Source organism: Ictidomys tridecemlineatus, chromosome 5, assembly GCF_052094955.1.
Source record: "Ictidomys tridecemlineatus isolate mIctTri1 chromosome 5, mIctTri1.hap1, whole genome shotgun sequence".
Classification (NCBI taxonomy): domain Eukaryota; kingdom Metazoa; phylum Chordata; class Mammalia; order Rodentia; family Sciuridae; genus Ictidomys; species Ictidomys tridecemlineatus.
This window is the reverse complement of record NC_135481.1, coordinates 31,863,922-31,891,514: the sequence shown is the minus strand read 5'-3', so window position 1 is coordinate 31,891,514 and position 27,593 is coordinate 31,863,922. Positions and strand designations below refer to the sequence as shown.

At 37.7% G+C, this 27,593-nt stretch overlaps 1 protein-coding gene across 4 annotated transcripts in view; it reads left to right on the top strand.

Moving 5' to 3' along the window:
- The window catches only part of Galk2 (galactokinase 2), a 123,427-nt gene that overhangs the window by 79,172 nt on the left and 16,662 nt on the right, over positions 1-27,593 (top strand). For 3 of the 4 annotated variants that reach the window (XM_040275606.2, XM_040275608.2, XM_005316548.5), the window contains 2 exons: positions 837-989; positions 11,010-11,220. In XM_040275606.2, coding sequence (XP_040131540.1) covers positions 837-989; positions 11,010-11,220 — 364 coding nt within the window. The remainder of the gene's footprint in view (positions 1-836; positions 990-11,009; positions 11,221-27,593) is intronic. The other variant, XM_040275610.2, reaches the window with a different exon arrangement.

The following is a 27,593-nucleotide window of genomic DNA, read 5'->3' as shown; positions in this document are numbered from 1 at the left end:
TCTTTAAGATATTTTCTTAGTTTTTCATCATATTTCTACAGGCTTGGCTATCTTCCAGGAACACCTGGATTCCTTCTTGTTAAGAATATTTGTTGTTGATTTTCCTAAGCCAAAGACATGAGGCATGAGGAAATTTGGCTTAATACTAAAAAAATACTCTGGATGTTTTGGATGAGAGCTGATAAGCAGACATGATGGCAACAGTATGGAAGTTAATGTAGATTAGGTATAGAGTCTGAACAGAGTCCAAGTTCTTTGGACTTTGGCAAAGTGCTCTACCATCTGACCCTTACTTTACTCCTCCATTGTAACTTCACACCACTTCTCACTCCTCAAACTCTAAATATCAACAAGTTTCAATATTCAAAACTCTATTAACACCCAACATTGGACTTGCATAAACTTTTTCTTCTTGATGTCCCATTTGAGGATAGAAATTTCTTTCTGCCCTTCTGTTGCTCATCTTTTAGTTTTCAATTTATATTTTCCTTTTTTGAAGGAGTTACACTAGGCTGTATCTAATTAGGTGCTTTAACTAAGTGTCTGTATAGTATCCTGTGCTTTGCTACCACTGTCACACCTGTAACTTGGAAATGTATTTGTCTACTTGACTATCTTTGCTACTAGATTGTAGGCTCTATGAGGGGAGGGATACTATCTGTCTTGTTCACTGTTTTATCTCCAGGGCCTGATACAGTGACTGGATGTCAATAAATGCTCTTTAAATGAATGAATGCATTTTGAGAGAAGACTTTGTTAGGATAAATACATAAAATGTTTAAGCATTTTCTGAAACCCAATCAATTATATCTCATTTGTCATTTTTCTTCTAATAGGCCAAGTTGATAGAATTTAGTCCTCTGAGGGCAACTGATGTGAAACTCCCAAGTGGAGCAGTATTTGTGATTGCAAATAGTTGTGTGGAAATGAATAAGGCAGCAACTTCTCACTTCAATGTCAGGGTGATGGAGTGTCGACTTGCTGCAAAGGTAAGAACATGGAAAACTAGTGAAACTCTTAGTAGGCTTTTATTTCTTTTTCTGCTTATTCTGTCGTAGATGGTATCTTTTCACACGTTTTGGGCAACATTCTAATTGAAGGGTTTGGGGTACAGACAACTGGACTCCAAACTGAGGAAATGGATAAACCAATAGCTGTTGTACACCTAGCAGCATGAAAATAATAATAAGATAATAATAATTCAGGACATAGTATTAGAGAGAGTAGAAAATAAAGTAGGGGTTTAAAGTTAGGGGGATAGCTAATAGGCAATGGTTAGTATATGATCAGATAGTAAGTAATCTAGTCTCTTTAAAGGGACATGGGAATTAAATGTTATGGAGGATCCAGAGTAGCACATAATATGAATAGAAAGTTGGAGAAACCTGAGGCTGGAGGTTAAAGAATGGACCATGGGTCAGAAGCTATGCTCTACTCTTCCTTTGATCTCTTTCCTTCCGAGCTGATGGATATCACCTAATGATCACCAACCTTCACCAGGTTCTATCTGTCTGTAGTAATAATTTTGTATCTTTTTCTATACTGGACACTCTAAAAATACAGACTTGGTACAAACTCCCTGTGTCTAGAAGGAAGAGTCAGCCCAGCACTGACCTAGATCCTGTGGAGATGTAGATGCAGTTATTCCTTGTGACTGACTAAGCACTTGTCTTCTTACTCCTGCATCATGAGGTTGTGAAGCTAGGGAGAGGAGAGATATGATAAGCCAGAAAAATAAAAGTGTTTTTTTTTTGTTTTAGGATTTATACCTTCTTAAATTCTCATCCCCTATCCCAGCCTGACTAGTTCCAAAAGTGATCTTATTTTGTTTTCTGTTGTAAACAGATATGGTCACACAGGCTTTGGCTTCCTGCTGTCACATCTTCATGCTTCTCTGTACATTAAGAGTTCTTCAAGGCCTTTGCTTAATCTTCTTGTTTCTTTTGGTCTCTTCTCCAGATAATCTCATGCCCTTTTAGAGTTTCAACTTCCATCTTTATGCTGGTGAAATCCCAGTGATTATCTTCAATACAGGCTTTTTTTGTGTGAGCTCCAAACTTGTATATTCAATACCTTATTGTATATTTCTATTCGAATAAATCATAGACCTCTTAAACTGAGAATGTTCAAACTGAACTCCATCTTACTCTCACAAACCTTTTCTTCTGTCATTTGCCCTATCATCATTCATTAATTATGGCCTAGACTTCTCATTGTTCATTAAATCCATGCTGTCTCTCTCCTTATCATTCTTTAAATTAAACAGTTATAATGATGGTTTAGAAAATTAAATCTTATCTGGCAATTTCCTTGCTTACCATCTTTCAGAAGCTTCCCATTTCTTTGGAATAAGGTAAAAAGTCCTATTGCCAGCTGGAGAGCTAAATACCTGAAGCCTGTACACATCATCTTCTTTACCTCCTTGTATCTCCTACTTTCATTACATTCCAGCCATGAGGTTCATTCTCAACTCCGGAACTTTGCACATGTCCAGGACACTCCTCTCTGAAGTCTCATTTAAATGTCCTTGAAAGAAACCTTCCTTGACTTCCTTAGGATTTCTTTATATTTTGCATCTGTCGGATATGGTACTTATCGCAATTATTTTTTAAATGTCTGTCTCCTTTTTCAGATTTGATTTTGCCTGAAAGTTGAGTCTATGTCCATGTTGTTAACTCTTATATCCCTAGTGCTTAGGCTGAAACAGGTGCAGGATAAACATTTCTTAAGTAAATGAATGTCTACTTCTTATTTTACCTTCTCTGTCCCGTTTATTTCTCTACATTTCACAATTTTTCTTTTACAAGTGCCTTTTGTGTGCCCAGCACTGACCTAGATCCTGTGGAGATGTAGGTGCAGTTATCCCTTGTGATTGACTAAGCACTTGTCTTCTTACTCTTGCATTATGAGGTTGTGAAGCTAGGGAGAGGAGAGATATGATAAGCCAGAAAAATAAAAGTGTTTTTTTTTTTTTGTTTTAGGGTTTATACCTTCTTTCTAAACAGATCAAGATTTAAATGCTTTATATTTGAAATTTATTAAGATAATTTATAAAACCTATATAGAAAAATGTTTTAACATTGAACTTTTCATAGCATCTGATCAGTACATATACACAAAAGGAGTACAATAAGTTTTTCAATATCAAGGGTTCATTGAACTTTTACTCCCTTAGGACATTTTTCCTCTTTAGGGAGATGGAAGAAATTAGTCTTATTTGTTTGAGGTTTACTCTTGTTGACTTTTTATCTTGAGGTTGATGAGTAAGTGTTGTCTTCCTAAGAAGACCTCAGACATACACAATATTATTTTGAAAGTTCTATCACAAAATTATATATCCTCTACTAGAGCCACAGGTGACATTTGAAAAGGTTTATATTGTCACTACTCTGGTCCAAAGAAGCAAGAAGAAAATGAGGAATAAAATTGTGGTATGAGGGGAATGTCTCTTAAAAGTTAACTAAAAGTGTTTCTGAAAAAGAAACACTCAGAAACAGTAGTAACTGAAGATCTTAATCCACTCCACAACCTCCTATTCTGGAGGATATCCTCTGAGTTTAACACATAGCTCCATATTCATTTTAGAGGTACTTTGGTCAGTGAAATTGACATCTGAATTTGAATTTTGGCCACATATTTTCCCCAAATGATGTAGATAAGACACATTGTTTAAAATACATAATATTTCCTCTCTTTCAAAATATGGAGGAAAAGTGGGAGACTTCATCATAATGGAGACAATTTTCTATATCAGGTTGCTGCGGATCATTAGAATCCAAGGTTCTGTACAATAGGGAAATGAAGATAAAATTGCTGATAAGTGCTGTATCCAGAGATGTTGATGTTAGGAATATGTTTTTGCTTAGTAATGTAGACTGAGATTCTGTTAAGCATATTTTCCTTGCAACATGGTTTATGTTTTCATTCTTCCATTTTGGTAGTAGGTGAGTAGAATTAATTTTTCTTTGAAATAAGTCTTATCAAATAAGAAAATAAACTCATGTTAAAAGGTAAAGAGGCTTATCTCAATCAGGACAAACTTTTGTGTTTGCAGACAATAATATGTCAGTGGAGAATGGCTAGTTAGGATACTTTTAGCTAGAGCTCCACAGGGCAAAGGTGTAATGAATAACGTTTATTTTTCTTCTTCTCCTATCTTCCTTAAATCCTTTTTTGAAATTGAGTGTCTTTCATATTTAGTTAGCACAAGGAAGTACACTAAACCAATAGAGGTGATTTTTATTTGTTTTACTTTAATATTGAGTTTCTTTTATTCTTGTTTCCTTTCTCTGTATCTGTCTCTCTGTCTCTGCCTCTCTCCACTAGCTTTCAAAAACTAATTGATTTAGATTCATTAAAAGTCATAATCTTATAGAGCATTTGAACTAAAATTAAAAACATTTCAAAGAAAACTCAGTAGAGATTTATAATTATTACTTGCGTAAATGATACTTTTAAGTGAGGCACATTTTTATGTTCTTAAATTAACAAAGTGGTAGGAATCTTTAATGGGCACAAAATCCTTCATATTTTTCATGTATTTAGTGGCTTAAACTTTTCCAGAAATATATTATGTCTATAAAAGAGAGTATCCTTTAGTTACATTGAGGGATAAAATTGTGATGGCAATAATAAGTATTATGGGAAGTCAAGTAGGGAAGAGAAATTATACTGTTGCTTTTTGCATATCCTCAACTCTTTGTGGCAATGTGTGGAGCAATGAAGGAGAGAGTTTCATGTGGTCCTTTGACACTTCAGGGAATATTTCCAGTGATTCTTTTGAGGGCCTTTCTGGTCAGGGACCATCACTCACCCAGTTTTTCAGCTCTTTCCACTTAGTGGTCAATATGGAACTTATTCTTTGTCTGATAGAATGTGAGGAGGAGTTGGCATAATATTCTTAGGACTTTGGCAGTTTCCTTGAATTTGAGCAGGGAAAAACCAAATACCCAAGAATGTAGCCAATTTCCTCCATTCTGTTGATTCAATAGAGCAGACTGCCAAGACTCTAGCATGGAGTTTTCAGAGAATGGTGAGTCCAAGCTGTACGGCAGCGGGGGGACATACTGGGGAACTGGGAATATATTCAGTGGAAACAGGCCTTGGCAGGCCCTTCAGTGCTGTATTAAGGATTACCCAGACTTAGTCCTGGAAATAGTAGGGAGACATTAATTAATTGATGTTGTTAGCAGGGGATTTGAGAAATATTATTCCAACAGCAGAAACTTTTGACTTGATGAAGAGAAGTGTGTCTTAAAGAGTATTGGGTAGGATACAAAGAAAGAGAGATGAGAGAAGCTATCACTGGACCTTGTAAAAGGTTGCATCTAAGTCCTCCTGATTGTTTTTCTGTTTTCCTTTTGACATGTATGCCATAACTTTGAAAAGTTTTCTAGGACATCTTCCCTACCCTCACTAGATTCAGTGCTTTTGTATATACTCTAAGCACATCTTATATTTTTCAGTTAGAGCAGTTTATCACAATTGGATTAAGTTCTTCACTGTGTAATGTTTATTTAACATTCTTTCTCTTCTGGTAGCTGTGAACTCCCAGTGGTCTAAAGGCATGTGTGCCTCAGTCATTGCAGTCTGTCTGCCTGGGGCCAGGGAAGTGCCAGGTACTCAGTAAACACTCATTGCATGCAAATGTGCACAAATGAAGGAAAAGCATTGAGTTCATAAGGGCTACAGCTTCCAGCTGAAATGATGAGTAAAACGAAAACGTATGGTGTTGCTGCTGTGAGGTTTGACAAAGGTAGGATGGAAGGTGACTGGAATTCCCTCATGGAATTTTCTTACAAGTATTTGGTAATTTTAGCTTTGAATGTGTCTGTTGGTCACCGATATACCCTTCAGATGTAGTTGTTTTAAGGTAGTAGTTAGTTGAAACCAATAGCTAAATTCAGTTTGCTGGGGGAAAAATATAGCAAGAGAGGTTCAGAAGATCAGAATAAGCTTGGGAGATGGCTTCAATTAAATAAGAAAAGAAAAAAAAAAGATGAGTGCTGGAAGGAAATGATATATACATTTGAGGCAAGAGGGAAACCAGGAAAATTCAATGCTATGAAAGCCAATGCAACAGGGAATTTGAAAGTGGGTGCCAAGAAAGGTCTAAGATTATGGATTAATTAAAAATTAAGAGAATTCTAGGACTGATAGTACATGCATATAATCCCAGCTATTTAGGAGACTGAGGCGGGATATTTGCAGGTTCTCACTTAGTGAGACCTGTCTCAAAGTTTCAAAAGGGATGGGGAAGTATCTTGGTGGCTTGCCTAGACACATGAGGCCCTGGGTTCAATCCCCAGTACCATACACACACAAACACACACAAACACGTATACACAAACACACACACACACACACACACACACACACACGTGCGCGCACGGTTTAAATAAATAAATAAATAAACAAACAAATAAATAAATATTAAGGGGTCTGAGAAAAAAACCAATGGATTTGCAAGTGGTTTTGGAGATTAGGAAGTCTTTGGGAGACCATATTCAATGGTTAGAATGGCTAGGGAAGGCCTGGAAGTGGTGAGGATGGCCACTGTTATAGTTGTTGGAAAGCAATGGAAAGATAAAGAATAAGGAATTTTAAAGTAGTAAACATTCATATATGTTTGAAGGCATACAAGAAGGAGTCAAATGGGAGAGAATTGGCTAAAAGTCAGAAGAATATACAGAGGAAAGAAAATTTGATCCTCCCAGAGTGCCTCTTCTAGGCCAGGGAAGGTGTTACTTTGGTTTAATTACTATTTAATCTTCATTGCTTGTGAATGCCTCATTTTACATACTTGGAATTTCAGGCCAAGTAGTGTGGTGATATCTTTGAAGTGAATGGAGGAGTCCAAGTCTGTCTTAGCCTCTGTTCTTTCCATTGTTTCCCTTAGGAATTAAGCATAAATGGGATCCTGAACACGATGCTCAAGTTTGCCTTAGAGAAGAGAACTTGTGTTGAGGGAAGGTGTGGAGATTATTCTGTGGGCTGCAAACTAATATGGAAAACATGACAATGGGATGACTAAGAATTGGGAAGGTCAATGTGGTGAATGTTTTCATGGTAGTTATGGATGGTACATGAACAGAGGTCACTATGTGGCGTGGAATACTGGAGAAGGGCTCTGTGTAGTTGGAAGAAGGTTGAGGGGAAAGATTTTTTAGAGTATCCCCAATAAAAGCAGCTATGTATGATTCCATTTATGTCAGACTATATGTGTAGGAATGCAGAAAGAAAAGTAAGATAGTATGGTTATCAAAATGGCAGTTAAGCTGGGTGCTTTGGAGCATGCCTGTAATCCAGCAGCTTGGGAGGCTGATTCAGGAGCATTTCGAGTTCAAAGCCAGCCTCAGCAATTTATCGAGGCACTAAGTAGCTTATTGAGATCCTGTCTCAAAATAGAACTTTAAAAAGGCTGGAGATGTGGCTTAGTGGTTAAGCACCTATGGGTTCAATCCCTGGCACCAAAAAAAGAAAAAACAAACAAAAAACCCAGTTGATGGTTAATTTATTGGGGATGATTATGAATGATTTTATTTTTCTTTTTGTACTTTGAACTTTTAGGTATTATTTAAAATTTTTATCATAAGCATTTATGTTGTATGGAACGTAGCTTGTTGAATGAATTGCTGTTTTTAAAGTAGCTTTTCTTTTTGCTGACCTGGTGAGGAGAAAACTTGGTACTTTTTCCTTTGACAGGTTAATACAATGAGATAGTTGAATAGACATAGATTCTGATAGGGTTGATATCTTTGAACTCTGCTTAATGGGGCCGTTTTTGGACTGAGAACGTTTTCTGGTTGTAGGAGAGTATTTAGTACTTACTTTGAATCTGAGATGACTTGGAATCTCATTCCCTTGAGAGCCTCTTTAACCAGTTATAAGTAGGAGTTACTGGTAAATATCCCAGTTCTCTTCCCCTTTGTGTAAGTTATAGCTGAGGTTTATACATGCAGTTCTCAGAGGGCCCCACAGACTTACTCTCATCTGTCAATATCAGTGCTCTTTGTGTTTGACTCCTTTTCCTGTCTCACTTTCCACTTCTTTATTAGTGCTCTTTAGGATCACCTTCCCCACAACTTCTTGCCCCCCCATTCTTGTCTGAGGGCCAGCTTCTGAGACAAAGCTGCCTTAGACATTATCCTATCACTGTATATCAGTGCTTCTTTCCTTGACCCAACAAATCATGTGTTGCTTGTTTTCATGTCCATGATCATGGGACAGAGCTAGGAACCTCCCAGAAGTAGTATCTGATGTGAACACCTAATGGGTTTGCTGTGGAAAAAAGAAGATGGTGAATGTTGACAAAGAACTGCTTTTTCTTATTTCCCCACCCTGCTACTGAGTGAGGAACTTGTGACGAAATGACCTGTAGCCCTGCCCCACAAATGTGAAGTAGGCCAGTCAGCAGGACCATAAGTGATGAACTCCCTCATGAAATTCTGTCTTTGAGCAACAGCAATCTTACCCACCCACTTCCCTCATCTGCAAGTCATCTCTCTGCTTCCTGAGCCAAATTTCAACAGGCTTAAGCGGCTTTCCTATTTTACTCTTCCAGTGTAGTGCAATTCGACAGATGATGGGCTGTGCAGCTGTTGTTGAGGACATGTGGTATATTTCATCCTTAATTGAAATACACACCAAGTTGGCTGTGTAGACTCTTCAGCTGAGGGCCAAGTGGACAATTGGGCTAACAGAAAACTGAGATATTGCTGGAGTGAATGTGAACTTCTGCATGTTAGTTCTCTTATCTTTAGGGAAAAGGATATAGGGGGGTCCTGTGAAAACTGAATCGTGGGCTTAAGGCATCCCTCACAGGCTTTCTTCCTGTACATCACTGGCCCAGTTTTTTTTTTTTTAATCAAATGTATGGGCTAATGTGACTAGTTAAGTGAGAATTAGGATGGGAACTTGTGACTGAAAAGTTCTTAGAAAGTGCCCTCTTCTCAGGACTGGGGATGTGGCTCAAGTGGTAGCGCGCTTGCCTGGCATGCGTGCAGAGCTGGGTTCGATCCTCAGTACCACATACAAACAAAGATGTTGTGTTCTCTGAAAACTAAAAATAAATATTAAAACAAAAAATTCTCTCTCTCTCTCTCTCTCTTTTAAAAAAGTGCCCTCTTTTATTATAAGGAGATATTCTCTGATGTTTTTCCTTTTTCTTTATTTTCAAAGAAATCCATTTATCAAAGTGTTTTTTAAATAATTGGAATGTTCAGTTCTAGCAAAAACCTTAGTTTATACTTAGAAACCCCTTTCTAAGACTTAGGCAGTGATTTGAACTAATAGGAGTAACACAACATAGATATCATCTGTACCTCATTAAGAATGTGGCCTAGGGGAAACAAGAAAGAGCTATAGGTCTTGAGTTCAATTTCTAACTCTGTTATTTACTAGTTAGGTGACTTTGGACAAATTACTTTCATCTCTCAGTGTAATAATACCTATCTTCTAAGTTTCTTGAAGATTTTAAGAAGTAAAAAACACATTTGAAACAAACTATATTTGTTAGCTTCATTGCTTATCTTGGTTGGATTCTGGATATATTTCACAGAAAACATTATTGTATGAGATCATTGACTTCTGCTTTTTCCACATAAAATAAATGTATATTTATGTTGTATTTTGTTTGGCTTTATAAGTTTTTTCAAAATGTTTTTGGAATACATTGGCATATAGAACATGAATGAATGAGTTCAATGAATGAATGAGTGGTCATTTGGTAGAGCTATCAACCCATCACTGCCAATAAACACTAATTAAATGTGCTAAGCAAATAAGGGCAGAAGAAAGGTCTTAGCTTATGTCTTTGCTTTAAAAGTGGCACCATGTTCTGTGAAATAATTGAATAAAAAACATAGTTCTATTGTCTCTTTTCCCAGTTCTGCCTTAAAATCATTAACTCTTTTCAAATGTATGAGCCAGGGTTTTAAAAAAGATGATTAATAAATATAAGAACTTCTGTTATTAACATTCTTTAGAAATGAGTGGCCCTAACCAAACTACAATAGTCTTTTGGTAAATCCTGCTTCCTCTCTAAAAGAAAGAAAATCAAATCATTAACAAAATAGAAGAGCAAATCAGATGCACATTTCCTTGAAGACTAATTTCCCCTTCTCTGGCTTCTTTTTTGCACCTGCTGTCCTCACACCCAGGCAATGATTTGTTTAGGGAGAGAAATCTTCATTGTTTTTGATTGCCACCTGCTCTGAAGGAATGTCAGTGGTTTGGGGAAAATGAGAGAAATAATATATTTTGGACTGGTATTCCCATAAGTGGATCTGGTTAGAAAGACTTGGTTTGTATTCTACCCTTTCCATCAGTTTGTGGGTCTGCCTCAGGACACAACTGAAAGCCAGGCTCTTTTTTCTTGAGGGTGGAGAAACATATAGCTCCACTACTACCAGCGACCTAATGAAAGGATTTTTCATAAGGTCACCAATGAGGTTTTCATTTAAAATCTGGGACTTGACTCTAATCGCCCAGACACTTAAACTCATTAGGCATTTTCATAGAGGCATGTAGTAAACAGGAAGTGCTCTAATGAAATCAGGCATACAGTGTTTATCTCAGGACCGAGGTCACACGAGAGTTGATCAGTTTTCTCTAGACTTTATATAGAGAGATGTAGTAGAGATGAACTGAATAGGGATAAAATAATGAAATTATTCAAATAAATAGCCCTGGGGAAAAGTGGTGATAGACTAAGAAAAAAATCAGTGGGGGATTAGTTTGCATGTGTACACATGTGCATATGTATATGTATATATATGTTTTATTTCAGGTATCTAACTAGCCTGTGAGTATCATATAGTTATGTTTAATTGCAAACATCCAATCTCAGTATGCACTTCCAAGCAATGGTGGGAAATTTCAATAGGCTGAGTAGAAAACAAACAACAACAACAAACCCCTAAACAGCTGAAAGTTGATTCTAACTAATTAGAATAGTATATATCAATCCTGGAATGAATATTGACTGATGTCTTGGTTTGAACTTGCAGCTCCTGGCTAAGTACAAAAGCTTGCAATGGGACAAAGTCCTGCGACTGGAAGAGGTGCAGACAGAACTAGGGATTAGTTTGGAAGAAATGCTGTTAGTTACAGAGGATGCCCTTCATTCTGAACCCTACAGCCCTGAGGAGATCTGCAAGTGTCTGGGAATTAGCCTGGAGGAACTCAGAACACAAATCCTGAGTCCGAACACTCAAGATGGTGAGTCTGCTGGAGAAAGGAGGGCATGGATTATTCCCCCACTTACACCTGGAAGGTTTTCAAACTTCCCTAAGGATTGAGCTAATTTTAAAGCATAGTTTTGAGATAATTTAGAGAAAGTGTGTGTTTTGGCAACTAAATCTAGGTGCTTAGGTTCATAAATTCATTCATTACCAAAAATTTCTTAATATATGCCAGGTATTTTGTTTGGGCAAAGGTGATTAAGACATGATTTCTGCCTGAAGAGGTTTGCAACTTAATAAGCTTCTCTTTTTTCATCTTACTTTTTTCCTTATTCATTTTCCTGGTTATTATGTTATGTATATAAAAGGATCTAGGTTAGTGCTCAGAACTGCTTGGAACAATACTGTGGAACACCAGGATGTTTTCACTGCTTAGGTTGAAACCCATGGCCCACTTTAGAGTGGAAGTTTATTTCTATTTGCCTGCTGCTTTGAGATAATGTTGTTTTTAAGCACATAATATCAGAAGCTAAGATGAAGCTGAGATGAAGGCGAAGTACAAGTTGGAGGCACAGTATGGAGTCTTGGAGTAGTTGTTCCTCTTAGAAGTAAAGGTTGTCTATTTGTGGGAGGTCAGTATTAGTGACAAGAACATTTAGTTAAGATTTAATTTCCCTTTAAGGTGAGGTTAGGAAGGGTGGGAATTTGGCAAAAAGACAAACCCCAAAGCCCCATTTCCATCCCATTTGGATTGTTTCTGTGACTGGTTATTGAGTTCCTATTGTGGATTTGTCCGTGAAGTAGTCTTCAAGGCTGCCACCATTGACAAATTTGGAATGGGATAAGGGAATCATTTGAGGGCAGGGATTGCATTTGGGTTTCCAACATTGCCAGATTGATTTTAATTTGATGAACATTGATTAAGTTTCTAGAATGACCAAATGATGCCTGTTACCTGTTTTTGTAATATTAACTTTCACTAGAACATAGCCATTTATTTGCTGTGGTTGGTTTTGCACTATAAGAGTAAAGTTATGTAGTTGTTTGGAGCCTAGATAGTTCACAAAACCTAAAACTCTAGCTCCAGAAAAGCAGTAAACTAAAGGTTGCCTCAGCTTTGCCATAGAAATAGGCATAATAGGAAGTAATTGTGTAAGATTCATGCTTGGTAATGGAGGTGCTCCCAGAGTGATGAGTGTGATGATGGAGTGTACTTTGGAGACAAGAAAAGAGAAGTCAAAGCCAGCTTTACTAACAAGATAGCAGTGAGCCAAAAGTTAAATAATAAATAGAAATTTCCTAGGCAGAGAAACAGTCAGAAGGAATTTGAGGTAGACAAAACAGAGCAGGGAGGAGTGAGAGAAAATTACATGACAAGAAAAGTATGAAATGAAGAGGATGGGTAGGGAATTGGATAAGAAGATCTCCCAGGTAAACAACATTTTCTGCTTTGACCTAAGACAGTTTCTTTAATTCAGTCAATATGCATTAATTTCTTTTGAATGCTGGATATAAAGACAAGTAGAACATGGCCTCTATCTTCTAGTGACGTAGTATATAAAGGGGAAGAGATCCCTGCAACAATCACAGTAACGAATACCTACTAAAATACAGGTATTGGTCAAGCCCCTGAGAGTATGGAGGGGAGAACAGCTAAGCTGGATCTTGAAAGAAAGTTATGGACTTCCCAGACTGAGAGGGTTATAGGCATGCTGGGCAGAGAGTAGAGCCTGTGTAAAGAAGGAAACACAGGAGCAAAGTATTGGAGAATATGTACCATGAGGTTTAGTGTGCTGTGTGATGACAGAAAGACTGCCTCAATGGCTGTCGCATAGGATTGCACTATTCTACTCTGGGTAACAAGGGCCTCTGATAGGGGATCTTTGGTTAACTGTAGATTCTTGAGACCATAAAGGAGAATTCTGTTTGAATTGGTGACTTCTTGTGTCCAGAGAGGAAGGAAGAGTAGAAAGGAGGAAGGGAGGGAAGGAGGGAGGAAAGTGGAAAGGAGAAATAGAAGGTAAGTAAAGTCAATGTATAGATAGCTAGCAAAACTAGGGAATTACAGCTTTGGAAGTGGTTTTGGGATGTTTTCTTTCCATCTATCTTTAAGTTTGATGCAATGGCACATTATTTAAATAAAAAACAAAGAGGTAATGAAGAAGTGAGGAAGTCTTAATAGATGTTGAGAATCACTGTCAAGTGATGTTCTTAAAGCAATCTTTTCATGGTGTTATGCCTTAGTTCACCATCACCTAATTGCCCACATGCCTTAATGTGTTAGATTTCTTCTCAGTCTGGCCTTAACTCCGTTCTGTCCTGGCTGCCTTTTGAACCTATACACAGACATGTGGGCAGTGTTGCCTTGGCTAGACCGCACCACTTACTTATTAGCAGCTTGGACTTTTAATACTAAACACACTATTTTCCAACTGGACTTGTCTACTTTTCTGAAATATAGTTTCTACCTATCTGTAAAGCTCAATATGTTTTATCTTTCTCTACTCACAAGCTATTTTCTTTTTCTCTGTATCCATGACCTTTCTTTCCAGATCTGCTTATCTTTCCTTCCCTACTTCTTTTTTGCACCTTTTGAAATAATTACCCAGAATAACTTAGAAAATACAAAGGATAATTTGCTAATTGTAGCACATGTATTGTTATGTGTTTACTCACTTTTTTTAATCTATAGGATACTGACTTCATTCCTTTTGTAAAAGTGATGTGTGCTTCATCTTACCTCTGTATCTAAAATCACTGCTCTACTGCTCCATTTGTATTACTATAATATACTCTTGTTTTGTACTCAGTGAATCTATGTCCAATGAATGAATCCATTTTGTAATCCGGTCATCCTAAGGATTCCCTTTTACTTTTTGAATAAATAAATTAAAACAAAAAACTGTGAACATAAATTAGTCTGTGGATTCTGGAGTTGCCTTGATTAATGTTACTCAATTTACTTTCTAAATCTAGCCATCTAGCCCCAGCCAAATTTCCAGCTGAATTTTAGGGTCCAAAATCTTTTTTTTTTTTTTTAATCTTTTTCATTTGGTCCTTTCTGAAATTTTGCCTTGTGTGATTTTAGATCTGAAACAAATGTTGAAGATGACATTGTATTTAGGTCAAATTATCCCATCAGAGGACTCTGGAGAGTGCCAATGCCCCTTTACTCTAGGTGCCCTTCACTTGAGCATGCTTAGTTTTGACCTGATCTAATTTTTCCATCATGGAAACCCTTGACTTTTAGGGACACAGAGACTTACTATGTCTCATTTTGGCAAAACTCCTTTCCACGTGGATACAAGTGTGAGTTGTGAGATATTGACCTTGAGATGACAGGGTAGGGAGAGATGTTTACAACAAAACTGTGGTTTGCAGCTTCTGCTAAACCAACCAGACTCCCAAAGGCCCATGTGCAATTGTCATTTTCTCTTTCCAAATTTCTAATAATTAGATTTAGAAATGCTCAGAGGCCATTAAAATTAAACACACACTCAAAGAAAAATCCTCAAATCTTTTAGATGTTTTGAATGACTACAAACCATCATTAAGAACCAGTTAATAATAGTTTAAGAATTATTTGCTCGACACTACCTACAGGTAGGAATTGTTTAAATGTGTGGTCTATTGGTCTGGAATCCTAGATTCTCAGAGGCAGGGGCCAGACTTAATTGAGAGGGGGTATTTTCGAAGTATGGCATAAGAGGAAAAGGTGAATCTGTGATTAGAGCTAGGAGAGTTAGGCGCATGTATCAATCACAGGATGCAAGCCAAGGACACATATTAGAGGACAAACATGGAAATTCATGGAAAAATGGGAACTAAGAGAATGGGCAGGTACTTTGGATGCTAGTTTGAAGAAGGGAGAATGTATTGAAAACATTCATTTTCAGAATGTTCATAGTGTTTCAGGTTGAGGTGACCCAGCTGGCTGCACTGTGCTGAACTGGACACAAATTTCGTTCTTTGGATTACCAACTTTGCCTGTGACCATATTCTGACAAAGTGCTGGTCAGTTACTGGATCAGTCTATTTGGATCCTGTGTTCTCCAGAGTTATAAGTGATATTCATGGCTTTTGATCAAGTATAGGACACTGGCATAGAATGCTTTTTAGGAAGACACCTAGAGTTAATGGTAAAACATACATACACACACACACACACACACACACACACACACACACACACACACCACATCAAACAACCATAAACAACAAGAATACATCTTGTTATTTTATTTACTTTATGGCTTTTCATTCACTTTTCACACATATCTGATTTGAACTCACAACAACTCTTGATACAGGGTTATCCCTATCACACAGACGAGGAAGTGGAGATGAGAGGGTTATGTGATTGTCGGGATCACATAGGTAGTTGGAACTGAAATCCTAGCCTTCTGATTCAATCCCATACTTTTTCTGGAATCACATTCTCCTCTTGGCATTCTTATAAGCTGCTTTTAGCAGTCTTTTTCCAAGCAAGGAAGATGATGTTTTAGCTTGACTTTCATTTTTTTCTTGAGGCTAAAGGAAGCTGATGAAGATAGGTTATTTTGTAGATAAAGAGCTTCCTTTTGACCCTTTTTCATTCTGATGCTTTGGGTTTAAAAGTGGTAAGGCTGTGTGGCATCCAACAGCTTGCTGTATTTAAGAAACAATTCAACTTGGCTATAATATGCATGAACTGTTATGTTGTAGAACCTTGAGAAATTCTATGAACTTTTTCAGTTCTCATAAATTGTCCATTTAGGTTAAGATTAAGAAGAATGGTTTATTTTTATATAACAGAAAAGTATAAGGTATTTTACAGAATAAAAATTATCAGCTTGGTCATTTAAATGTCCAATTTACTGTTTTCAGATATTAAAGAAACTGATTTAAAAATAGTTTGTAAAATATTTGCCCCCAAACTGTATGATCTCAATAGATTCAGTTTCTGTTCCTGTAAGAATTTTGGGGGAAATATTTTCCATACAAATCTAGAAGAAACACCAAAGGAAATTATAAATCCTTTGAGAGTTTATATATATTGGTTGAAGAGAAATCCTCAAACTCTACATGGTGGACTAATAATGATAATGCCAAACAAAAAGCGTCCTTTGATTTTACCTGTTTTCATTTTTGTAAGATGAAATAAATTAACAGGTTTTTTTAAAACAAGGTATAAAAGAATAAATCAAATAATAACTATTTTTGTTATTAACAAAGGATGTTATGTTTTAAGTTGTTTTGGAAATCAAGCCTGCTTTCATTTAGTCCTATTCCTTTCCCACTCTGCCTGGTGTTTTCTTTTTTGTCCTTCAGCTTTTATTGATTCCTCAGCTGTCTGGTCATGGAGGGCAGGTTCCTGCTGGGAGTAAAGGTTCCTACTTTATTTTCAAGAAGGACAGAAGGGGTGAACTAATATTTCAGATAGCTTAGGAATGGTGTTTTCCTTTTCTCTTTCAGATGTGTATCACATACCTCTATTCTCTAGTTCATCTCCTTTCTGCAAATATTAAAGGAACTAAAGATGAATGTGAACATGTTAAGTACGATTTTAAAGACTGAGCATCTTAACACTTTTAGCTTCTGTAAAAAAGAGCACTAGTGATGTGTGCTGTGTACTGGTCAGTACTTAAGCTACTGGAAGGTAGGCTAGCACTAGGGTCTGCCTTTTATCCCACAAGGTTAACAGTGGACATAATTCTTGTTCCTGAGGCCAACAGATAAGTAACACTGTGCATGAACTACAGTGGCACCAGATATCCCTGCATAGATCTTAGAAGCATAAAACACATTTCTCATCATACTTTGTGTATATATTGGTTTGCCTGTATGTACCTGGTTTCCTGACTCTGGCATGTATCTTCTTCACCCTTTCTGCTTCTTGCTTGGACATTACCTGTTCCCTTGGGCTCCTCAGCTCTGACCACTGTGGTTCAGCCCTACCTGCTTCCTTGATGTAGTTCCTGTACCTCCTCAGCCCACTTGCTTCTTTGGCTCTACATTTGCTAGCCCTAACATCCATGACTGCCTCAAGAAAGAAAAGAAGAAGAAGAAGAAGAAAATTTATAATTTCTAAACTTGTGTGTATACATATGAGAGAGAGAGAGAGAGAGAATTTTTTTAATATTTATTTTTTAGTTTTTGGCGGACACAACATCTTTGTTTGTATGTGGTGCTGAGGATTGAACCCGGGCCGCACGTATGCCAGGCGAGCGCGCTACCACTTTAGCCACATCCCCAGCCCTAAATATATATTTTTAAGTCTAAAGATATGTTACTCAGTATTCCCTTTGCTTGTAATTATCATGGACATGTCTCTACCTTTTTTGAGATGAAACCATCCAAAGGTCTATTGGGAACTTATTGGCACTCTGCTTTGAGTTGAATGAAGCTTCTGCAGGTATGAGGAAAAATAATGTCTCTACTCTGCTACTCTTCTGCTGGTTCTGAAACATCTTCTATAGGACACTGTCTTCTACTATTATCTTCCTAAGAAGCTAACATTTTACCATTTTTTCCCCTTTTTGGCCACTTTTCCTTTTATTTTCACATTTTTATGTTTTTGTACAGATGAATGTTTTCTTTATAGTCAAAGCAACTTTTTATATAGCTAAGTCCTTTTATTTTAATTATAGTGATTCTATCCTCTGTTGGTATGTCCAGATTGTGCTTCAGAAGCAATTCCAAAGTCACAGTGGCTTGATCCAACAATGCATTTCTTGCTTACCCTGAATATCCAAAACAATTCAGCAAAGGAGTCAATTCCTCTGAGAAACTCAGGGACTAGGTTTGGCAGGCAAGGGACTCCATCTTACTGTATTAGTTCATAATCACTGTGGCAGAAGAAAGGAAGGGAATGTTGTTCATTGCTCATGGGCTCTTAATGTCTACCACAGTGTGTTCCACATCACTCCTATTCTAACTTGATTGGCCAAAGCAAATCACATGGATGTGATGAACTTTGTTGGGGTGTGGGGAGAGAAGACCCCAGTCTTTTTTTTAAATTTAACTGCCATTTTATTAATGAGACATGTAAGTAGAGATTCTTTGGTCATTTTAAATTCTTCACAAAGATATTAAATAAAATGCCATCTACAAACTGAAGAGCCCAGTCTTAACTATGTGAGATGAATTGGAATATTTTGAAACAACCCTAATGACAACCATACTTCTAAAGCTGTGTATCTGGGTAGTATTCCATCAAATTCATGATACCAATGAGAACCAATTCACTTTCTCATATAAAATATGATTTTTCCATTTCTTTCCAGACATTGAGTCAATGAATATTTTTCTATTTTAAATTCCAAGTTATTTTCACTTGTAAATTAGATAGACCTCTTTTTATATTGTGTATTTCTCTCATACTGGCTTTTTATCTATGTTGGTCTGGTAAAAGTCTCTTTTAGTCCTGGTGGCTTGTCACTTCATTCTCTGTATTGTTGAGTTCATACAGTATCTTTTCAGCAGTCTGTTATTCCAATAGTCTAGGGTATGATCTTGAAAAACATCTCTAATATTAACCACTTACCTCTTCTAGCCTTCTTTCTTTTGCAAAGTATTTAAGAGAAAGTTTCCTAGCAAGAACTTCTAAATTAGAAATTGTATACCATTTCCTATCCACTGTACCATTTGTTTCCATGTAACTATGAGTAGATCTTGTGACTTTTAGCAGATTATTTCCAAATGTCCAAAGTAACAACAACAACAAAATAATGAGCCATTGTATCTGTATAGACATTAACAATTTTAACCATATGAGAGTCTCAACTCATGGTCATTTATGCTGTAGGTTTCAGATAAAAATGTCATAGGCCACTACTCTACATTCTGGACAGAGGCAATGTGTAGTTTAAAAAAATATTGAGGAAGATGATTCTTCCTGTTGTCTTTTGGAAAGTTTGAAGTGGGAAAGAACACAAAGATTGACTCATGTTTTGTCAAGGGCCACTGATGTAGCAGCTAAATGACCAGAGACCACCTACAAAGAAAAGCAGTATAATTTAACATAATATAATTGAGAAATTATAGAGTGTTACATGAAGAAGGAATATGAAATTTTGCATAATTAGCATGAGAAATATCAAGATTTATGCTTCATTTCTGAATTTTGGACTCATGAGGGAAAGGTGACAAAGAGGATGAAGATGAAAAGGGACAAAGAAAAGGGGGAAAAGAATCTGATAAAGGGAAGGAGACTTATATTTATACACAGGGATTGCTTATGGAAAAGCACATAAACATAAATTCAGAGAAACCACAAACAAACTCATGCCTGTGTGCACTCACTTCCCACCTTGGTCCCCGGAGAACAACATAAACACATGGGTCATCACAGAATGTTGTAAAATAGAATCATCTTCATTTATCCTCTTAGGATAATTCCAATTATATTGTAAACACCTCCAGGTCTGGAGCATCTCATTAGATGTTAGATGAAAGTGAAACATTTTTATCTTCATAATGCTTCAGTGCATTTTGAAAAGTCCAGATATTAGTATAGGTGTATTATCTTTGTGCCTGCCTGCCTTCCATTCTGGAAATCAAACCCAGAGCTTTGAGCATACTACACACATGCTGTACTGCTGAGCTACACTCTAGCTATGTGTACTGTCTTGAATACTTGTCATACAGAAATTCAGAGGAAGGCACATGAGTCAAAGCTCCTTTACTCCTAGTCACCCTCATCCAGTGCTCAGGTCACTCTTCCTAATCTGCTACAGTACATGCCTCTCAAAAGAAAGCTTGGGGCAACAGCCTATGTTGCTCTAGGTAAGCCCTTTTACATGGCAGCTTACATAGCTTCATACTTGCTTAAACTGTTGTAATCAGCTCAATGATTACTTTTGGTCACGTTAGGTTAGCAAATAGAAGTAGATTTTATTCCTTTATTCAACAAATATTTGATTGAGGGCCAACTCTTTAAGCACTGTACTAGATATTATGCATTAGTAATCAGCAAGGCCAGCATAATACTTGCCTTCGTTTACCTGAGGATTTTGTAGAAAGACAACAATAATTATTAAGGTATTCTTATGGAAATATATTACTTCTCAGATAAGCACTGATTTTTCTTTGCCTCTCTTTCATCCCTTTTAATTCTCTTCCTTTTCTTTTTTCCTATAATTCAATTAATAGAAGAAAGCTGAGACAGGATCTCATTCCCTTTTATGTCAAAATACCAGGACAGGCTAGCTGTAGGCAAGCATGACATTGTTCCCATAGTCCTTCATTTAGCTCTGCATTGACCAAGACTCCTTTCCAACTCCCTAGGCTCCTTTTCAAATGACTTGAGATTGTCTCCTTCTTTCACTTTTTCCAAGAACAAAGTTGTAATGAAATTCTGGGAAGTTAGCAGGAAAATACTTCCCCCAAGAAAGAGAAGGAAACACAAAAATGTGGTTCATCCAGGGAGCAGCTTCAGATTCTTCCCTGGCTGATGCGATGGGAGCAAAATGACATTTATTGAGAACCTGGGCTATAAAGGTGAAGAGGCACAGTTGCTGCCCTCCTTAAGCAGTGTGTGATAACGATAATTAGAAAGTTATGCACAGATGTTAAAGATGTACAGAGTTGGGAAGAATGGAGACATATGACTTATATTTTTGGAGAGCTTCATGGAAGAGGTGGATCCAGCTGATACTTAAAGAGATGCTGAGGAAAGCAGAATTGATCTGTGTAGGTTGCTGATGCTGGCCATCCCTCTGGGACTCTGTGCTGCCAGTAAACAGGCAACAATGGAGCAGAACATTTCATGTGAGGTTGGGGAGAGGGAGATGATACATCACACTATAAGAGGGAAAGATTGAGTGCATCCAGGGGCCTTCATTTTGTTGAACAGTTGGAAAATGTGCTGAATTTTCATGCAATGAAATATTCAGGAAGGCCACAAAATAGTGATTTGGGAAGTTTATTATGGCAGCTGTGTACAGGTTGATCAGAGGAGGGAGGGAAAGAGGTTGGAAAGTGGTGAAATAGTTCAGACGTGGGATGATAAAATTTCAAACTAGGAAGATAAGAATATAGAATGGAAAGGAAGGGAGTGATAGGCTATGTCTTGTCATGTGAATGACCCTGGAGTTACTCATAGGAGCTTAGTATATCACCAGAGAGTAAAGGCAGGTGAGGGTGACTAGAACAACAGTTTCAGTATCAGAGCAGTAAAATTTATTATGAAACCAACAATGCTGGCTCTTGCTTCTTTGGAAATGTGAGAAAAGGAAGCTATAAACATGTGGGTGCTGTTACTCTTTCTAGACAAAATGGTATTATGTTGTGGATTTTAAAATACTCACAAATGCCTCTTGGAATGTAGTTTTCCATGAATTAATATGGTTTGTGTTGAAAGTGCATATATATATTTTTTTGGTGGTGGTTTTGCTTTTAAAAGCAGGTAGTTAGAGATTTTTTTCCCCTTTAAGTGTAGAATGCTAATTTAATTAGTCTTTTGCAGCATGGGAATAGGATACTAATGTGGCTGAAAGCAGCAGTTTATTTTTTGTGGGTTTGACCATTTCAGAAACTTCACATTTATGAAAAATATTATTACTAGGAAAATAAATTTGAAACCACAGTCCAACTTCAATGAGGATTGTATAGTGATTTTCCATTATACTGCTTAAATACTCCAAAGAGTCTATGCCTCAGAACAGGGACTTATTATAACTTTGCTGCATAGGAAAACAGAGGACTCCAGAGTGGATTCTGAAGTGGTTTTCCCCATCTACCTCTGGATTGCTGTTCTTGGAAACCAACTCTTGGTTGATCCCACTGGAGTTTTCTACTTTGCAGAGAAATTTGTCAGTAGCATGCAGCTATGTGATTATGCAAAAGCAGCTAAAGCCACATTGCTTTTAGCTCCTCCTCCTAACAATAAGAAAGTATTTTGGGGCATGAACATCTCAGAAAGATTAATTATATACTCACATGGTAAAGATTTTCAAATCTCTGAGACTCGCATACTTAGTTTTGATTAATTATATGAAGTCTGATTTCCAAGATATTTATCACTTTTTAGCTTATTAGCTGAAAACAGTGTTCTGCTTTCTTCTGTATTCATAAACCTTTATGCAATTTGGTGATCTGAAGCTACACGGAGAGTCTCACTGCATCGAGGTGAGGGGTTTAGCTCTATCTTGCACACATTGAACTGACTCCCAGAACTGGTAGCCACCCTTTAATAAGTGTAGATAAAGACTAAGCTGTGTCACAGGAATAAGCAGGTGAAGGCGGCTTGAAATTCAGTCATTTGAGAAAAACTGGGTTGTTGTTCTGTAGAGAAGACTCAAAAGCTGATGGTCATGGCATTCACTCTGCAGGGGGCAAATGGCAGGTGCTCTCTAGCATCTGAGCCCCTCTCTCATATCAGGGAGTCTACTGTTTATGTTGGTGAGAGGCACTCACCAGCTAGCTCCGGGGTGAGTGCCTCTCGCCAGCATACACAGTTTCTGTGGTGGAAACTAACATTAGATTTGTCTCTCTCAGGTCACTTGAAACCTGAATATGAACAATGGTACTAGGCTTTTCCTGCCATTCTGGATTGTTTTTATTTCTGGGGCTTTAGGTCTAGCAGGCACTAGTCAGCTGATAAAACATCTAGAATTGAGTGTCATATCCAGACTGTTCCTGTGGAGTGACCTTGACAGTTCCTAACTGCCTGCTTCCTTTGGCTTCTGATCACCTCTCTCCTGTTTTTTTTTTTTTTTCACATTCTAACAGAGAACAGAAATATGTCATGAGTCCCAATAGATTTAGTGAGCTCCCTAATATCTTTGAAATAAGTTATTTTTTGACATAATTAGTATAGATTTCTATCGTTTACAAACAAGAATCCTGACTGATGTAATGGTTAAGACCAATAGTGTTTTCTTATCTCTAGCTGGAATTCTTAACCTGATCCAACCATAGCTTTCTGGCATCTCTCTGTGTGTTCCATTGTATGCAGCATTTTAGATATTTGTGTACTCATATTGGAGACAGGGTCCATTTGTAGTAGAACAAAATGGGAACTTTACTACTCATCTTTCTATAAGATCTGACAGGCTGTGGTTTTGCATGCTGACCCACAGCAGCTCTCCTTATTGAAGTTTAACTATAGAGGCTTTCAGTGGTGAACAGGTACCTGTGAAAGATAACTGCAGTAACAGAAGCAAGAAACAAAGCAACAGGGACAGAGCAATTTCTCTTTACACTTACTGCAGTAAAATCCTTAAGCTGTATGAGCTAAGAGTCCCTAGGCTGCTGACAACTTGCACCCATATAAGGAATGTAGAATACACCCTCCAATAGAATCGAAGCAACTCCCCTGCCTTGGTGTACCCCAAACTGTAAAAACCCTGCTGTGCTCGGGGCTCAGACGTTGGGAATTATCCCTTTGGGCCGTGGCACCACTAACAAAGTGCTGCTTCCAGATTTGGTGTCCTGACCCTCCTTTTGTGCTACACATTAGCTTTTATTTCATGCTCAAAAGGTTCCATAACCCTAAAAAAAATAGAACCGCTTATCTACAGTTTACAATTTAAATACCTTAGCATGACATACAAGGCCTCATTTTCTGACCTCTGCCTACTTCTTTAAATTTCTCTTTCATTGTGTACTCTGCTACACCTATTTCTTCATCTCATTTCATGCTTCATTCCAATCAAACTACAGTGGGTTCTGTAGAAGCTCCTCATGTTTTTTAATCCCCATGTCTTTGCTCGTAATGTTCTCTCTGCTGTAAGTTCTCAGTCCTTTTCTTTGCTCCCCACCCTACCTTTAATTGGTTTGCTGAACACCTGCTCATCTTTTATACTCTGCTGGTTTTATCTCCCTCATGAAGGTCATGATCTCTGTGCATGTCCTCTTACTCTGCCCACCTAATTCCATCATTGCCAGTAGCCCATGTCAAACTAGCTGATAGTGTGAGTGACTCTTATTTGTGGCCTTGGGGCATTTCCCAACATCACTGAAGGCAGCTGTGCTGTCCAGGCACATATTGTGAAGTTAACCCCTCTAGGAGTCACAAACAGTGGAAGTGTCATTGAGTTAGTGCTTGTCTTCCCATTATCCCTGGGCCAGTTCTAAGGCATTTTTAGAATATGGTTCTTCAGAGAAACCCCAAGCAACCAGGTCCAGATTGTCTATATTGAGAGCCTGCTAATTAAGCTCCCTCTTTTGACTTTTCCTGCTTCACTTTCCTTATTCTTGATCCCTTCTTCCTAGAGTCCTGCCATCTTCACCAGGTACCATCTGTGCTTTCAAGTGATCTCCTCTTGGTTTTATGCCTTCACTTCAACTGTGAGGATCTTGCCTCAGCATCTGTTGCCCTTTATTGTGCTTAACAATGGTTTCTCTCTGTAGACCATTATTTTTTGAGAGTGAAGAGAGTGTCTTATTTACTATTGTTGGATCCTCAGTTTTAAAGCTGGCACATAGTGGATCATTAGCAGTATGTATAAGACATACATAAGCCATGGGAGTTGTCTTCAGGTATTTGAAAGGCTACTTGATGTTTACATGTCTGGGGGACAGAGCTAAGACTAAAGAGTAAAGTTGTCTGCTTTAGAGGAAGACAGATTATAATTCAATATGGAGCTAGTAATGCATCTGAGGGAGGGAACATTTGCTTGTAACAATGAAGGTGGATAATTATGATATGCTGACCCACTTGACTAAGAGCTTTGCTGACACTTTTTCCCTCTCCAATGAATTCTTCGTTTAGAGAGCTTTAAGGAACAAGGGCCACATGATGCCTATGGGAACCATGAAGACATGCAAACCTATGAGGCAGGCTGAATGTCAGATGGTTGGGAATGGTGGGACTGGTACAATAAAGTTTCCAAGAAGTAGCTGCTCCTTAGCTCTAGCCAACTGTTGCTGTGCAGGAAGACAGGTCCAGCCCAGCTAGACCTTTTGGGTTTTTTCAAGAGAAAGCAAAAATGTAGATTCTTACATAAAATTTCCCAATATAAAATATTATATCACTCAAGAAAACATCACTGGTCCTGCTACAGACCATAAGTTATTAATTTGCAGTCTTTGTGTGGTGGGTGCAGAAGAGGATATTAAAGTTTCAGATGTGAGAACAGCTTCCTAAAGAGGCTGCCCCAGGTTCCAGCTAGCTTTCTCTCTTCAGGCTCATGAACACACTGTCAGTTCCTGTTTTAGTCACCCTTTTCATTGCTGTGACCAAAGACTGACAAGAACATTTTTAAAGGAGGAAAGTTTATTTATCACTCACGTTTCAGAGATCTCAGTCCATAGATGGCTGACTCCATTGTTTGGGACCTGAGGTGAGGCAGAACATCATGATGGAAGAGTGTGGTGGAGGAAAGTGGCTCAGGACTTGGCACCAGGAAAGAGAGAGAGAGAGAGAGAGAGAGAGAGAGAGAGAGAGAGAGAGAGAGAGAGAGAGAGAGAGACTCCCCTCACTGTGGACAAAATATATACCTCAATGGCACACCCCCAATGACTCTCCTCCTCCTACCACATCCTGCCTTCCTACAGTTACCTGTCAGAAGATTAATGTACTGATTACATTAAGGCTCTCATAACTCAGTTATTTCACCTTTTAGCTTTCTTGCATCGTCTCACACATGAGATTTTGGGGAATACCTAAAATCTAAACCATAACAGTTCCCAACTTGAACTCCAAAACTTAGACCCCTCTCCTATAACATTTCCTACTACGGTTCCTCTTCCACCAAGTCCTGTATTCTTAGTATACTTTTAGTATTTCCAGCACTTGGATATGTTTAGTGTGATTGGCCACTGTCCAAAGGTCTTGTATTTTGCCCTGTTTAGCCGAGTTCCTTAAAGCAAGGATTTCTACTTCATGTATCTTTCCTATCATTTTGAGCATACTATGGGGCCCATGGCAGGTACACAATAAGAACTATTGGGTGACTTGCTAGATGACCATCTTACCCTGCACTTTGGTATTGCTTTAGTAGAAAAGTAAGTAATAAAGAAGAGGCCACCAGCTCTTGCATGCAGAATTTAAAATTAAGTCAGTGGGACTCTTTCAGAGACTGAATAGGCATGTTCTTCATCTACTGTTGACCTGCTTTCCTCAGAACTTGTGTGAGAAAAAATGGTGTCCAGTTTCATTTGTCAAAGGTTTTCCCTCATCCTTTTTCACCAAAGATGCAAGAAAATAACCAATTATTTGTGCCTGGTTTAGATTCCTTTACTGGAGATGGGTTGTGATCATAAGCTATGTAGCCTCCCACCTTTTTAAGGCAGAGGTTAGTAGGCACTTTTTTGCTGCAAAGATTGCTTAAAAGGAAAACAAAAACAGTTTCTTTTAACTGGATATAATTATCTATTTTCTATTTCTTCCCTTTTATTCAAAACACATTTGTTTTAGAAATCTCTACCACATCTATGAAGAAAAATACAATATAAATAATTATCAGTCATCTATAATAAAGGATATTAGGATATACTTTGGATACTGAAGTTTATCAATTGCCTCTAAGCCTTATTTTAGCAAACTCTTACTAATGATAGGTGAAGATGCTAGTAAGTATAAATTCCAAAAATAGGAAGTCTTCTCCATATACCCAGTTGTATTTATCCCACAGTTCTTCATTTAGCCTTTTTTTTTTTGCAGTTGTGTTAAATAGGGAGATGAACCATTCTTTCAACATTTATTGAGTCCATGCTATATGCCAAATCCTAGTCTAGCTGTTGAATATACAGTAATAAAAACATCAGACAAGATCTTGGCTTTCCTGGAGCTTTCTAGTTGTGGGAAGTTGTACAAATCAATGAAAAAAGGAACACATAAGAAAATATTGATGGTTACAAGTTTTGGGAAATAAAATAGGATGGAGATTGTGGGGGTGGGGGCCGGGGGAGGTGCTGCTCTAGATTGGAATTGAGGGAAGGTTTCCTAAAACTGTAGCATCTGAGTCCTGCAAGACAATTAGCGGCCAGCCATGCAAAGATCGGGTGGAAGAGTATTTCAGATCAACACAGCATCTACTGCACTGGGCCTAAGGCAGAAGCCCGTGTTGTATTCTGGAGGCACAGTGGCAAGGCTGGAATGTCTGGGAAAAGGGTAGGTGATGAGGGATGAAGTCAGAAGGAAAGGAAACTATAGCGATAGAATTTACTATACAAGTGAAAATTATTCAACAACAAAATGAAAATTTTGCAGTTTAAATGTATGTGGTCATGAACATTTAGATTTCAGAATTGGTACATAATTTTAGGATTAGATGTAGTAATTATCTAAGATCCATACTGGCGAAAAACAGTGTTACAAAATCCATGTGGTACATCCTGTGTTGAAGCCTTGGATTTCCCTTGGGTAAGATAGGCCACTAGTAGTATTGAAAGAAAATAACATCTAGTGTTATATTTTTAAATTGAATTTGCCTTGGAAGTAGTCACACATGCAATGAACATAGAAAGAAACTGTTTCCTTCA